Raw genomic sequence first — 13155 nt, 5'->3', positions numbered from 1 at the left:
CCCTGACATTAGCTATTTCGCACAGAAACACGGCAGGTTACACGGAAATTATCGGGAAACAAACAATTTATTAGGCGATCATTGCGCCTCAGGGGCAGACATGGCGCCTCAAAATGGCGCCCTCCACCACGCGCCCCCTCAGCGCCGCCCGCAGCCCCCCCGCGGCCGCCGCCTTCCCGCCCATTCCCGCCGGCCCCGCCCCCGCCCACGTGCGCGGGACTGGCGCGGCGGCTCTCGCGAGATCTCGATGTAAACAAAGCTGCGGGGGGGGGGGCGGAGGGGGCAGCGCGGGCCGTGTTTTGCTGCCTCAACCAAGCTTGGGGGCGGGCCGGGGCGGGGCAGGGCGCAGCCGCTCTCCAGCTCTCTCCGCGCCCCGCCCCGTTCTGGAAACCGAGACGGGGATTGGATGGCGGCAGGGAGCGGCCCGCCCTCGGCGGCGCGTGATTGGCTGGGCGCCTGAGGTGCGCTGGGTGTCATTCCCCGTGGGGGTCCCAAATAGTGTCAGTGAGGCGGCGGCAGGTGAGGGGCGCGGGGCCGGGCGGGACGGGGCCGCTCTGAGGGGGCGGGTGGCAGCCGAGGGGCGGCGGCTGAGGCCGGGCGGGCGGCGGCCGGGGCCCCGGGGAGCGGCTGTGGGGAGGCCGCGGGGGGCGCCCGGCGGGGTCCCGGCGCTCCCCGGCCGGCCGCGGCCTGACGGACAGCGCGGCCGGGCGGCAGCGCGGGGGCCGCCGCCGGGCTCCGGGCGGTCTGTCCTGTTTTATTTTTACGTTTTCATTTATTTTTTTGCCTAGGAGTTGCTGCTCGCGGCTCCGGGGCCCGCGGGAGGGTTTCTGCGGGGCGACCCCGCCTCGGCCGCTCGGTGCGGGGCCGGCGCCGCGAGCAGGCGGGGTCTGAGGGGGGCTCGGCGCGTCCCGGCCCGGTGTTCCTGTCAGGGGCGGACGGGCGTCGCGCTGCGCTCAGGCTGCGGAACGCCCCAACTTCCAGGGGCTAAGACCGCAGGGATGGAGCCCTGCTGACAGCCGGTGCCGTGTGGGGGGTTGGCCTTTGGCGTCCCTTCAGTCCTTGGTTTGGGGTGGGGGTGAGGGGGGCACAGCGGCTGGGCGGGTTCTTGGCACCTCTGGTGCCTCTCAGGTGTCTCCTTGTCTGCAGCGAAGCTGTTGCGAATTCACATGCGAAGCGCTACAAGTGTGGAGGCAAACTTGAGGGGGTACGAAAACTGACATAAAGTAAAATGTGTTTCATCACACTTTTTATGTTACCTGCACTGTAACCCACTACAGATCTTATAAGCGCATTACACAGCAGTTATGACTGTATGTGTTTATACACATGATTTTCTGAGATCATGCCTTATTAAATTGCGGTCTTACATAATGCTGATAACACCTGTATTTCTGTACCATTATCTTTAATGTACAGTCCAAAGAAAACTTTCTATTTTATTACGCTGCTTTGTGTTGATTTTTTTGCCTTTTTTTTGCTCACACACATGACAGGAGGCGTGTTGTTTGAAGTACTGAAAAAATAATTTTTTAGAGTGCTGTAAAGGGGTGTTATACGGGTTTGTGTAAGCCATTTCCTTCTTCAGGAGTTTTTCATCATTCTGAAAAATGTGGCAAGAACTAGTATAGTAATCAATTGTTATACAAAGGATTATTATTAAAAAGAAATGCGCTTCTTACAGGTATCTGCAAAGGAACAATGGCGACAGAATCTCCACGCCGCCCTAGTCGATGTACTGGAGGAGCAGTGGTTCGTCCACAAGCTGTCACGTAAGCACCTTCTGGAAGAAAAGCCCATATTTGAAATACTTTTTATGTCTCGTATGTGAAGAACCCAGCCCAAACTCTCTGGCAAAGCCAGCTCTGAGAGCTTCTGCTGACAATACAGTTTTGTTGCATTGAGTATTTTCTAATAAACGAAAGTCAGCAGTTGTTGCTTTCCTGTCTCCTGGGCCTATGCAGGTCAAGCTGTCTCCCTCAATGGGCTGCTTTTTATGTAATACACCAAAACCTTCCATCAGCCTTCAGAGTTGTACAGTTTAAAGACAAATACTTTATCTTAAAATGTCTTGTTGTTTACTTACACAGTTTTGTTGAACAAACACCACACTGGCCATAGATTAATGACTGCAAACCTCTTCCTTAGGCTAGAGGGAACACGTGTACCAAGTTCCTTTCTTGCTGTTCTTGTAATAATACCTTGTAACAGGGATGGATGTATTAAAACATATAACCTACCACTGTAACACAATAAATTGTGTTAGAGGTTTGTCTTGCAGCCACGTGAAAGAAGAATTTGTTGTATTGTGGAATCTCTCAACAAATTCATTTGTTTGCAGTGACCTTTTTCTTCTCAGTAAGCTTGCTCACTAGAAAAATAATAAAAACACTGTAATAATAGGATTACCATACTTTTTTTTTTTTTGGTTAAATATAGCAGCTTGTTCATGAGCTGTATCTTTTTATTTCAAAGCTTTAAAGTGTTTTATATGAGAATTTATATATGCTGAGCAACGTGCAGCACCCTGCAGAGTTCTGCTGCTTATGTTAAACTCCTAAATTGTTATAAAAAGAAAATGGTAGTCAACTTACAAAAAAGAAAAATGTATAAATAATAAACTTTTTGAACCTGATTCTGCTATGGATTTTAAGACTTCTAATGCTAAGTGTTCTGTGTGTTTTTTTTTTCTTTCAAATTTTTGTTCTTTTTTTCAAACCACAAAAAAGAAGTCTCAGTGGAAGTTTTTCCAACTTTAGGAGAGATTTAGAGTACATACAGTGAATAAAACATCTTCCAAGCGTCAGCTTTGTTTCAGGATGTAGTTTGGGGGGAGGGGGAAAACAAACAACAAACCAGTACTCATTTCATGAACTGAAAAACGAGGACACTATGACACTTGCTGGTAGGCATCCACGTGGGAACTTCAAATGCTACTTAATACTATACCCGTAAGATAGACAATTATTGTTGGTAGGTAATAAAGGGCTCTGAAGGGCTCAAAGACAGTTTTGGTGACCTACATAAATCAAAGAAGAATCAGCACCAGAAACCACAGCTTATTTGTAAGGCCTCTGCTTAAAGCAGTAAAACAAAAATCATTTGATTTGCTAATCCTTGGATTGCTGAACGAAATCTAGTTTAGTCAGTGGTTGAAATAAGCTTTTTGAACTTTAAAATTTCATGGGTTTGATTCATTTTTGTTCTCAGAGAGGAGTCAACTAGTTAAATTGATCCAGGTGTTGCAGCATTTGACTTAAAGTATCTTTGGTATTGCTGTATATAGGGGAGGGTACTTCATTCTTAACTACTAAACACTCCAATTTCTCTTAAAAGAATCATATGCAACACAGTTCCTGAAAGCAGAAAGAAAACACATATACCTTTGGCTATCAAGAACCTAGGTTTCCCTACCTTCAGTTTTTCCTTGCTGCTGTTAGAAGTCTTGCATTAGCACAAGAAAAAACACTAATTGCCTGCCAAAATACAAATAAATTTTGGAGCTGCTGAAGTTGTTAACTAAAGATTTTATTTTTTTTGAGACTCCATGAGCATAGAGGTTGTTGCCAGCATATTTCAGTATTAGCCATTTCAGAAAGCACAAACTTCTTGTGTAGTTTCAACACCATCTAATACAATCAGCCGATGTTGTACGTTGCTCAGCAGTTACACAAGAGCCTCATTGCTCATGCAAGACTAAGCTAATAAAAACATCAGTTTAAATCTACCAGAAGAAATGTATACACTATATACTATTACACTATACTTACGCTATATACTATTCTAAATCATTGCTGCTAATGAAATTCCAAGAAGGAATAAGCTTCCCAAGCCATAAAATTGTAACCTAAAATATCTCTTTACGCTTCTTGGTTAGGGTTTCGTTCCATCCTTTGCCACTTCCACTTACTTCATCATTGTACGTAGCGCATGTGAGGTCAGAAAGTTTTCTTGCCCTGCAAGGGCACCTCCAACCATTAGCTTACGTCCTCTTATTCATGGTATAATGTCCAAATCAAATAGAAAAATACTGAGAAATAATTTCCTGTTTTGCTTTCATCAGTCAGTCTGAGGTGGAGAACGTGGTTTCTTTCTTGACTTACATTTTACACTTTTTCCAGAGCAGTTATTTCATTATGAAATAATGAAATATTTGACTTTTTACATACTTCTAGGCCACTACATACATTATCAGTGTTTGACAGTATGTTAAGTAACTGCATCGAATACTTAGTATTTTTCTCTGTGTTAAACATAATGCATGTCTTTTCTGGTGATATGTCTTATTTAGTGTATTCACAACCATTCTGAACTCCAGTAGTGAAACGTTCTCCTTCTATTTTCAAGGGAACAGTCGTACATGGAAAGCGTTGTTACATTTCTTCAAGATGTTGTGCCACAGGTACGTGTACATCTTCAAAACTCTTCAGTATGCAAAGTATACCGAGCAGTTGAAGTCTCTGCCAGGTGGACCAAAATATTAAAAACACAAGCGATTTTTTTATTTATTTATATTACTTACATATTTATTTACGTTACTATAAATTTTGAGACCAGGCTTTTGAAAGCATAAGCTGCATACTATCTGAAAGCTGGGCCTAGAGACTTCCTCTGATAGGTCATAATTTAAATGAAAGTCTTAGATGCCCAGAAGTTGAAGAGCTACCATATAAATAGCAGGAAGAAGGTTGCTGCCTTTTCCTGCGATAATTTTGGCAACAGGATAGTTGTGGAGAAAAGAGAGTGGGCGTAATAATTGCTCTGCCTCTTACAAATGTGTTTTTTCTGGGTTGTAGTTGGAAACCTGTGTATGAGCTCTGCTGGCAGGATTGGTGTTGGGACAAATTGATAGTCACTCTTTGTCAGCCTTTATCTTTGACTGAAAAGGAGAAAGTTTCTTTTGCCTCCTTTGCTCCTTTTTTCAAAATCTTGTTTCCTTAACTTGCCTTGGGAGTGTCCTGGCTGCTGGGGCATTCTTCCTTCTTTTCATTTCTGTTTTTTTCCTCCGAAACAAAACAAACAAACAAAAAACCCCACCAAAATAAAAAACAAAACAAAACAAAAAACCAAACAAAAAAAAACAACAACTACAGTGCTTCTGTCTGCTGTTGATCATAGTTTTCACAGGTAATATGAAATACAGCATCATGAAACTGGAATGGTCACTTCTGTATTGCTCATGGGCCTGTCAGTACCAAAGGGAAGCTAATTTTGTTTTGCTGCTCTTTGGAAAGCTGTAGTCACTAGTGGAGAAGTGTTGCAGCTAGTTGCCAGTAGCCTCAGGAAACTATCTTGGTTCTCATTTGAGTGACTATCTTGAATAACTGAAGTCATGAATTTCTTTAATAATATTAAAAAAAAAATCCTCTTACTCATATTGACTTGTTAAATGCATTTTTGGAATCATGGTCAAAATTAAATTAGTCAAACTGTCAATTTAAAAGATTGCTGCATCCTTCCCCCACCTTCTTTTCCTCTGTAGTTAAAGGATACAGTCTGTGTTTTATTTTACAAATCAGTTTGCCTTGGAAGCATGGAATGTGATTTGTTTTGGAAAGCAATACCCACACTTATTTTTTAAATTTGTATTTTTAGCTCATGTTATTGCTTTTCTGGCATGTATAAAGTGATTATATGAACTCGTTTCATATTTATTCCAATGTACTGCACAGTATTTTGCCATAATTCATTTGGAAGTGATGGTATTTCTACTGTAGCTCATGTTCTTACTACCGCAGTTTCTCCTGAGAACTGTAAAACACGCAGCTTGGAAACACTACAGATCTCCTTCACAGTTTCTTTTTGTATCTCATCTTCTTATGGGAATCTGTGGAACACAGAACTGAGACATGGGGCTGTTCTTCTGGAATTACAGTTTATTCTCTTTTAAATGGCTATATTAAAGATGTCACAAATGGAACTATAACATGCCAGTAAAATAAACTGTAGTAAAGGTCTCTTTTTTTCCTCAGTCTTGCTTACAAAGCCTTTAAGTGAATAAAAAAAGAACTTTAGAAGTAAAAATGTCTCACATGAGAACCTCTAGCATAGCTGTTGTGTACTACCTCCAAGAACAAAAAGTTAAAGGTTGTAGAAAATACAGCAAGTATTTTAGCTTGACTACATTGCTGTAGGTCATGTGGTGTTTCTAACCTGCTCCGGAAAGCTTTCTGTTATATGTAGCTTGTCACTTCTACTTCAGTAAGCGATGGTAGAATTTTTGAGTTAGTTAGAATTTAGTATGGATTATGTTGATCACAAATCTGTTAATTTTTGAAACAAAACCTCACGGTAATACTGGTGACAATAGTACTGGTGACAGGTATCTCAGTGTTACTGGTTTTATTTTTTATTTTTTAGTTTACATTCCCTCCTTTGCTCTATAAAGGGAGAAAAAATAGGTGCTAAACTTTATTTCAACCCTTTTGCTTTTCATCCAGGCCTACAGTGGTACCCCACCAGCAGAAGAAAAGGAGAAGATCATTTGGGTCAGATTTGAAAATGCAGATCTAAATGGTATGGTTTCATTTTTCTATCAGTGAATAACTGTATTTTTATTCAGTACCTAGTAAATAAAACAAATAGGCCTTGCCAGTTCATCTGAAGGCAAACTAGCACTTGCATAGGAAGAGGAGCAAACCAAATGAAAAAGTCCTTTTTTTTTCCTTAAGGTAGTTGAAGACAAAGCATAGAACTGAATTTATTTTATCCACTGTTTGGTTTCAAAGCCAGATTATCTTACCTGTGAATCCAGTCCAAATCCTGGATATATTTTCAGCGATGTGATAGAATTCATAATAACCTAGAAAGGAGGAGCTAGTAGGCAGAGTGATCAGACAGTTCTATCATGTCTTTCAGGGAAATAAAAAGGCGTAGCCACAAAACATGCTTAAAATGTTAACTTACCACTTCCAGTGTATCTTAGTCATCAGCAAAGACTACTGCCTGGCAGCTGGTGTTCAGCATCAAGACATGAAGAGGAAATGGTCATAGGCTTTTGCTAACTGTATCGAATCAAGTACATCTCCAGATAAGAAAAGAGGTGTCTTACCTCTGTCTGTCCCAGCTGCTTTTTTTTTTGAAGAAACGAAGGTTAGGGACTGAAGGGGAAAGGTTGAATGCTACTGTCAAGCAACTACTTTTATTAATCAAACATTTTGCAGTTGCTTGTGCTGTTTCTTGTCTACTGTCTTTCTTTCCTGCCTAGAGCTCTAGGATAAAGGCTCATTCTGGTCTCATATGAAGTAATAGAAACCGTAGCCAGAGCTATGATGGGGAATTTTCAGTTTTTCCAATAGGTTAATAGGGAAGATTATATGTTTTCCAGCTGTTGAAATGGCACAGAGCGTGTCAGTTCATAAATTCATGATTGTTAGAACTAGAAAACACCAATCAACTGGTACATGGCCTTATGTCCAGCTAGTTGAAGTTTTTCCTTGAGGGTTTCTTTTCCTCTTTTGTTTATTTTCAAAAATTCTGGTCATTCTCTCTTCAGGATCTTTTCTACGGCATAACAAAAATGCTTTAGAATATTCTTCAGAATCCGTCATATTCTGTCTAAATTGACTTTTATACAGCGTAATCTGATTTGGCCTGAGTACACGCTCATTTACCATCCTGAATATTTCCTCTCTTTCTTTGATGCTCACATGCTTGCAGTGAGCTTTTGTTCAGTCTTGAAAATGTAGTTTTAAAGGGCGTTATTTGAGAAAAGCTTATTTTTTTGCTTACTATATTCTGTAGCACCCTGGGGATTTCTTTCTTTTTCATAAAAGTTGATGTAAAGATTATTAATACAGTATTTAGGAAGGGCTTTGATCAGTCTGTGCATTTGTACTTGCAGTATTTGTTAATGTTTGTTTTATTGGTCTTTTCTCTATTTGAAAAGTTGGCCATGTTTTATTAATGACTGGAGAAAGAGTTATAGAAGTTTTGGAGGTATTTGTGATAACTGATAAAGAATACTTTTCTCCGCTTTAATGAATCTCTTGTTTGCCTAAAAATATATTTTAGTGTTGTTTCAGTGTAAGAAATTAAGACGCATCTCTTTACCTTTAATTACAAGAATGGGAACGAGCATTGAGAAAATGCCTAGTGAGAAAACACCTCCAGTGTAGCTGATGCTAACCATAGCTGATCATAACCTGTTAACCACTGTCTTTAATATTTAAACCCAATTTAGATACATCAAGGAATATGGAGTTTCATGAAATACATAGCACTGGGAATGAACCACCATTACTGCTGATGATTGGCTACAGTGATGGAATGCAAATCTGGAGCATACCTGTAAGTGCCAGTTACCTTCTCTTCTATGACAGAGGTGTTTTTGTTTGTAATGGTGTGCTAGTACTTTAAATTTTTCCTATTAAAGTGGTTAGAGCCAATATTTACCATCACTGTCATATGCTGTGCATGTAATATGCTTATCTTAAGATTAGTACTGAGCATAGATCAAACACTGGAATTCATGTACCTTCAGATTTGAGGGGTTATTACAAATGATTTCTTTTAGGTAAATTTTCGGAGTCTAATTGGGAGCAGCATTTGACATTGTAGAATAGTTTATATTCCAGAAAGGACAAATCTTTTTAACCCACAGAAGGGAGAGAGGGTGGAAAAATATGAAAAGAATTTGTTTGTCCTAGGAATGCAAGCGTGACAGTATTAATAGTATTTTACAATCACGGTGTTTGTCATGTACATGATTTGCAATTTTAATTTTATTAAAGTCTCTACGTGCATATGGGTTTGATTTTATGCTGTCATACACACCCTGCAGTTTGTGCTTCAGAATGTTTTATGAGCACATGGTCTTAATTTGGGGAGTTTTCCCCAAATTTCTTGAACTATAGAATAAAGTTTAATACAGTAGGTCATAAAATTCTTAACTCAAAAAAAGTATTGCTCGTAACACCTTGTTCTTCAAAATAATGTAGTGAGGATGGAGTTCTTTCTCTTAATAAAATGCATGGCCTTTTTGAAATATGTATCTTTTTGTATTACTTTGGGGTTAGCTGTGTAGGACAAGTTTATATACCAGTAGCGTAGGTGCTGTAATAGAAAATACTCTTTATTTTGTACACCAAAAGATAAGCGCTGTCTAATAGAGTTCACTGGGGTGTGGGAGGGCTGGCTTTTTCCCCTCTTAATTGCATATTGTTAGCTGGAGCTAGGGAAGAAAAACTGCTGAGCTTTGGCATTTGAAGGAGGGTTTAATAGAAACAAAGACCTGGTATACTTTACTAAATTTCAGTATAATATTGGAATTTCTATCTGCTAGTATGTCCTGAGAAACCGTGACTAATTCTAACTTTATTGGCTTTGTCTTAAATGGAGCAAAACATATCTTTGGATTGTTTTCCTATTTTATCTTTTCTAGAGTAGAAAAGCGTGTGAAGTAGCAAAGCTAGCTTGTTGCTTGTTCACTTTTTAAAAAAAATCTAACACTGGAAAGAATTTGAACACTAAAAATCGTTCCATTGTTTAAAGTTTTGTACAACATTTTGAACACAGACCAATTCTATATTACTATACAAAACAGATTATTAAAATGGTTCAGAAATGCTTTGCTTTGTTCTTTGAAGTGTATTACAGAAAACGGACATTAGGTGTCACTAAGATACCGAGCTAAAGAGGAAATATCTCCTGCTATTACTGCAGTTTTATACTGCAAGGTTATCAGTTAGTTAAGAGACTGTGAGTAGTCAGTTGGATTTAAGCTAAAGAATTCTCATAAAACAGCTCAGTTTATCCTGCTGAAATATTCTTGTCCAAATGAGTGTGCATTTTCTGAAAAATGTACGGCAGTACATTGTGTTGACATCGAACTTGTCCTGGCCACTGTACATATAATAAGAAGAGCTTTGTGTCTGGCAGACAGTTTTTTGTTTTGCTTTGTGGTTATGTGTGTGCACACGTGTGTAACGTGCCCTTGCTTTGTGGATAGGTGAGAGTTCTGTGCATCCCTCTGAAGTGACTTTCTGTGTCTGAATGAAAGAGCGTCTTTGTAAGAGCTATCTGTATCAATGCTCTTGAGAAATTCATTGCGAGATGGGATCCCACATGTATAAGGAAAGCAAGAATGAAAGGAGTAGTGCGTCTCATTTCTTTGATACACGAACTGATTACCTCAGTGTAACCTGTTCTGCATTAGCTGTCCGCGTTTAAACTCTTAACCCATGGTTCACTCCAGTAAGCATGAAATAATTTGGTGGATCTTACTAACAAACGAGGAGTTAAACTACTTCACGCTTATCCTGCCTTATGTGGAGTAAGTGTGGTCACTGGTACTTTCAGGTAGGTAGTATGAGGTAACTTATCCATGTTTCCCAGTGGGAAAGGGTTGTTTTTTGTTGTTGTTGTTGTTTTGTTTGTTTTCTTCTTGTGTCTGGATTAGACACGGGTTAGGCCATGGAATGCCTGCTATTACCTCCTTTTTCAGCAGGACAGTGCAGTCAGGTTGTATTTCCCCAGTGTATTTCACTTGCTCATAATCCCTAGATTTTGATAGTATTTAATATCTTTTGATAGTATTTAATATCTTTTCCTAATATCTTAGGAAAAATAAGCAAAATGAAATTGCAAGAAAGTTTCTCTTATTGTTCATTTTTTTGAGGAGGTACTTTGAATGGGGGGTGAAATTCCAGTGCAGTGGAAGAAAATGCCAACTGTGGAAATGTTGTACCTTCCATCCTAAGCATGTCAGCTGTAGAGATAGCACATCACATTGCCAGTCCTTATTTGTGTAACCTGTGAAATTGTGATGAGACCACATCCAAAGAGGCACAGCTTCATCCTGTGCAATACTGCAATTTGTATGTCTTAGTATAATTTCAGTGTCCGAATGGTTCTGTTGTTAGTAACATGGTCTTGGATAGCTTCTCAGATTAATAGAGAACATCTTAATATCAATTTTTAAATATCTTTTCAGAGCCTATATACCATGTGCCTGGAGGTAACATGACCTGTATTTTTACACATTTGTGTTTCTCCATCTGATTTTTTTTTGCTTACTTAACCTGAGTAAAAGAAAATCTGGCGGACAACAGTTTTTTGTCCTCTGATATTATACAAACATATCCTTTCTTCTTGATTTTGCTCAGTATTTAGCTTGTGATTAAGTAACATTATTCCAGTTATTAAGAAAAAAAGAGATCTCTCTAGTTTAAAAACCTTTCAATCTGAAAAAGCAACAATTTGACATTTATGTGAAAATCTACTCAGTAAGGCTGTTATCTCTAGCATTGTGCTATTTATTCATACAATTGAACCTCTATTCAGCACTTAATAAAATAATGTGTTGCAGGCAGTCCAGTTTGTGTCTGAGTGATTATGAAGTGTTTATGACAGCTTCTAAGCTGACACTCGCCGTAATGGTGTTACATTGACTTCTAAACACCTTTGCAGTCTGCCTCCAGGAGTGTGTGTCTCTTTGCAGTCTGAGTGGTTTCACATTAACATCTCCTTGGAGTAAGATCTTTGACTACAGAAGTGTTACTTGCAAATGGAAGATACCATTAGGGCTGCTTCAAAGGGCTGAAATAATGTTTGGACTGCTGGGTGCTGAAGTAACGGCTGGGGTTTTGAAGTGCAGCGTCTAAATCTGTATTGCATAAGAAGCGGAAGGTGTCCATCCAAACGACTTCGCTTTGATCTTTGTTTTGAAATAGGGGTGGGAAGGTTAAAAGTGTTCTTAAAATATGCCTCACTAAGTGGGGAGAAATCTGGGAATATACAAAAGTATGACTAGAAGTTCCTAAAGCTCCTATTTGATAATTGTGCTGCGTACTTTTTTGTTTCATTTGGACTTTGTTTCTCCCTTGCTCCCAGTTTCATGTTTCAGATACAGTTGGAACTGGTTTCTGCCTAATGTGGTTTCCAAGTATCTGTTCTAGATGTTCCTGTTCAGAGAAATGCATGTTGGCTGGTTTTGTGGCAGATAATTTTTTTTTCATTGTATGCAGGAAGCATCAGAAGTAGAAAATAATCTTAATTTTATGGTTCATATTACAATTAAAAAACAAAACAAAACAAAACACACACACACACACAAAAACACACCAAAACCCAAAGACCCAACTATCAAGCTTGAGTTGAATCTAGTAGAAACTACCAAAGGGAACTTCTAATAACAAGGGCAGCTGTATATTTAGCAAAAAATACTTAAAGGCTGTGGTATAATGATGTTGCCACAAACTAACGGGGTGCGTCAGCCCATATGGTAGGTGACTTCCATCTGGAGACTCCAGAACGCAGAGGACTCGTTGGGCAAGGATGGCATCACGCACTGCCATTCTCCACTGCCAGAACTGAAATTTCTTTAAATACTGGTGTCAATAATACTCCGTTTCTTCATTTTTAGACCTGCAGGTGTACAGCAGATGGTATGTCTATGTGGATGTCTAGAGGGATGGATATGGTAAATGAGGATGTGTCAGTTCCATTTTGTCTTCTCTACCGTTCATGAGAAGTTTGGTCTGATGGGGTTTCAATGAGGTTGTCCTAGTCCCATTGCAATTCTTCCCCTTCCAGAGCTGGGAAAAGGATTAGTCACTTACCACATCGTAAGCTCCGGGCCTTGCTCTTTCCAGACCTCTTCCCGATACAGGATACGGCTGTTCAGGCTTGTCTCAGCCACTTGGAAATATCTGATGATGACCTGACCTAGAAACCCTGAAAAATGTTTAAGGACTTTACAAAACATCCATGCAAATCATTTTAAGGCTTTGGTTTTTTTGTACTGCTGCTGCCAGCGGCATGCAAGAAATGTTCTGTTTTTACACTCATTAAGTGATTGCAAATCTGGTGGAAGATTTTTCATTTACATCATAGCATGCGCTGGTGTGTGTTGGGGGGCGAACGACCGACATGCAAAGAACTAGGGAGGGCTATAGTGAAAGGTAGCAGAGGAGTCCAAACAGTTTCATGCAGCTCTCTTTGCATGGGGTCAAAGCTGAAATGAAGGCTCCTGAAGGCTGTTTGTACCCATATGCTGCCTGTGTCCAGTACTGTGTGTGGTGTTCTTGTCCGTGTGCAAAATGAAGTGATGAAAAAGGGAGCAGAACTGACTCCCAGATGAGAATTTTACAGTGAGCCTGCAGCCTGATCATGCTAAAACTCCTCAAAATATATGACAAAATGCGAATGTTGAGGACA

General features: G+C 40.0%; 1 protein-coding gene across 12 annotated transcripts in view; it reads left to right on the top strand.

Moving 5' to 3' along the window:
* The first annotated feature begins 98 nt into the window (after window positions 1-98).
* The window catches only part of BCAS3 (BCAS3 microtubule associated cell migration factor), a 357486-nt gene continuing 344429 nt past the window's right edge, over window positions 99-13155 (top strand). For 11 of the 12 annotated variants that reach the window (XR_010825687.1, XM_066979600.1, XM_066979597.1 and 8 more), the window contains exons 1-5: window positions 99-519; window positions 1682-1769; window positions 4345-4399; window positions 6438-6513; window positions 8180-8286. Coding sequence is in view for 11 of the 12 variants with exons in the window: in XM_066979600.1 (XP_066835701.1) it covers window positions 114-519; window positions 1682-1769; window positions 4345-4399; window positions 6438-6513; window positions 8180-8286 (732 nt within the window). In the remaining variant the exon portion in view is untranslated. Of the gene's footprint in view, window positions 520-1183; window positions 1205-1681; window positions 1770-4344; window positions 4400-6437; window positions 6514-8179; window positions 8287-13155 lie in introns of those variants that run through there. The other variant, XM_013198031.3, reaches the window with a different exon arrangement.

Source organism: Anser cygnoides, chromosome 18 (assembly GCF_040182565.1).
Source record: "Anser cygnoides isolate HZ-2024a breed goose chromosome 18, Taihu_goose_T2T_genome, whole genome shotgun sequence".
Taxonomy (NCBI): Eukaryota; Metazoa; Chordata; class Aves; order Anseriformes; family Anatidae; genus Anser; species Anser cygnoides.
The sequence above is the reverse complement of the archived record's forward strand: the minus strand, read 5'-3'. Positions and strand labels throughout refer to the sequence as shown.